This window comes from Chiloscyllium plagiosum, unplaced genomic scaffold, assembly GCF_004010195.1.
Source record: "Chiloscyllium plagiosum isolate BGI_BamShark_2017 unplaced genomic scaffold, ASM401019v2 scaf_6058, whole genome shotgun sequence".
NCBI classification, from domain to species: domain Eukaryota; kingdom Metazoa; phylum Chordata; class Chondrichthyes; order Orectolobiformes; family Hemiscylliidae; genus Chiloscyllium; species Chiloscyllium plagiosum.
In genome coordinates, this window is record NW_025211637.1 from 8,439 (window position 1) to 10,962 (window position 2,524).

The 2,524-nt window shown below is 55.9% G+C and overlaps 1 protein-coding gene across 1 annotated transcript in view; it reads right to left on the minus strand.

The window, feature by feature from the left end:
- Positions 1 to 213: 213 nt before the first annotated feature.
- LOC122547087 (tumor necrosis factor-like) overlaps positions 214 to 2,524 on the minus strand; it is a 5,490-nt gene continuing 3,179 nt past the window's right edge. Inside the window, exons 2-3 of the mRNA XM_043685666.1 lie at positions 2,320 to 2,418; positions 214 to 701 (exon numbers count right to left, since the gene is read on the minus strand). Coding sequence (XP_043541601.1) covers positions 286 to 701; positions 2,320 to 2,418 — 515 coding nt within the window. The 3' untranslated portion in view covers positions 214 to 285. The remainder of the gene's footprint in view (positions 702 to 2,319; positions 2,419 to 2,524) is intronic.

Consider the following 2,524-nt stretch of genomic DNA (forward strand, 5'->3'; position numbering starts at 1 on the left):
CTGTGTCGTCTCTCCTCACATCCACGCTTCCCCCCAACAACGCCCCCCACCCCCACCCTGCACATTCCACCCCTTGAGGCGATGAAAGGTGCCCACTCTTGGTCCGATACCACTCACACCCACCCCCGCTTGGGAGCTGGCACGTCTCTCCAGCAAAATTCCCCTCTACCCCTCCCCCCCCCTCCGACTGGGAGTCCCGCAGGAAATCGCTGAATCCTAGCCAACGGCAAATGCGGACACGCTGGGGAAGGGGTGGGGAAGGGCCCCGCTCCACCCCCAACCCCCTCACAGGGCGAAGATCCCGAAGAAGGTCTTGCCTTCGGTCTTGTCCAGGTACCTGACCACGTTCTCGGAGACCCGGGAGAAGATCCGGTCGCCCTCCTCAAACTCGAAGATGGCGCCCTGGTAGGAGGTCTTGAACCAGGGGTCAGAGTGGCTGCCGTGATGGCAGACTGACTTAGTGGCCCTGAGCAGGATGGTCTCCTCTGGGTAGGCCAAGGAGAGCTTGTGCATATCGTGGCTCAGGAAGATGGTGCTGTCCTCGCACTGGCTGTAGTGGAAGACCACCTGGGTGTAGATGAAGTAAAAACCGGCCTGCTTGATCAGGAGGCTGTTGTTTGAGAACTCCACGCCATAGGAGAATGCTATGCCTGCCTGCTCCTGCCAAGTCAGCACGTCCGAAACCTGGGGGATGGGATTGGCTGGGAACCAGAGAGAAGGAGAGAGGGAGGAGAGGAAGAGATGGACAGAATGAGTGTCACTGTCATGATTACGGGCTTGTCTTTCCCAGATCCACACCCCCTCCCTACCCCAGCCCTGTGATAGGGGAAGGGTGCCTGTTGGTAGGTGAGAGCGTCATAGAATCCCCACAGTGTGGAAACAGGCCCTTCAGCCCAACAAGTCCACACTAACCCTCTGAACAGTCTGCCACCCAAACCCATTCCCCTACCCTATTACTCTACATTTGCCCCTGACCTACGCATCCCTGAACACTGTGGGGCACTTTAGCACGGCCGATTCACCTGGCCTGCACATCGTTGGAATGTGGGAGGAAACCGGAGCACCCAGAGGAAACCCCACAAACACACACGGGGGAGAACGTGCAAACTCCACACAGAGAGTCGCCAGAGGCTGGAAACACGGAGAGGTCAAAGGTGCCCAATGGCTCAGATTGGATTCGCTATCCACCGGTGCGGCCAGACGTGCTGAGCATTTCCAGCAGCTTCTGTCCTGAGGTGGCATCTCCAGCGCCCACAGTGTCTCACCCTCGTGTGTTCCACTTGGACCCAGTCACACGGGGAAGGGCACAGTGCCCTCTGCTGTCCTGGTGCTTCAATGCCAGGAGATCGCCCTCTCCTGGACATGTGAGGCATTTCTCACACAATCACACCGGTCCTGCCCTCCTCCCCCTCCACCACCCAATTTCACTCAGACTTTGGTCCTGTCCTTCATCCCTCTTTCTCTTAAAAACCTTCGCTCACAGCGGGTGGGAAAGGGCCATTCAGCCCACCAAGTCCAGATCTAGCACCCAATGGGGCCCTCAGCTAAAGCTGTGCCTTGCTAAAAACCCCTGGCTTAGCCTCATACGATGGCAGCGCTGAGTGAGAGCCAGTTTGGCGAGATTTTCCACGGAGGGTGTTTGGGAGAGTGGGGGGGTGAGCAAATAACAGGTCGGAGAGTCAGAGGTATGGAGCCCATTCACATTCCAACACCCGAGATCACGTCTCCTGGCTAAGAGAGAAACCTCAGCCTGCTCCTGAACTCCTAGGACCCCGAGTGCCTTTAAGAGTGCTTCAAGCCACCTGGGAATCAGATAGCGACAGCAGAGAAGGGAGTCCTTTGGCCCATCTAATCCATGCTGACCCCCTCCCCTCCCCTCCTCCACCAGAAGGGAAAAACCATGGAAAGATACCATAACAACTGCACTTTTTTTTAACATTTTTTAAAAAAATAGCAACAAACTGGTCAGCCTTCATTTCAGTCTGTGCCTTTGCTTTGTAACGACAGGAGAGCAGCTCCCCTCACTGGTTCAGTCCAGGGGGTGGGAGAGCCCACAGACTCTCAGTGCTCAGCCGTGAACACCAGAGGGCAGCAGGTGGAGGGGCAAAGCAGAGACTGAGGGACAGGCAAGCAGATACCACAGGAGGCAGGGGCATACAGTAATACAGTATACAGAGACCTCTGAGGTTAACATTCTGATGGGACCAGAATTGAAACACACACTGATTTCTCCGGTGATGTGCTGTCTACAATTATACAGGATAATAAATAAGCCCAGCCTTCAGCAGTCTGTGAGATATCAGCAAACATAGACAATACCTGTCAGGTGAGCTGCGATTCTCGGCCGGGGGTCACTCCCCACCTGCTTCATGAGTCGGGGCAAACCTGGAAATGGAAAAGATAGAAACTCAGACCCAGCTGGATCACCCACAGAGCACAGACTGACAGAGACAGAGAGAGGGGGGGGGGGGGGTGAAGGACGGGACAGATAGACAGGTGGGCTCATGAGAGCAAAGAGTGTATG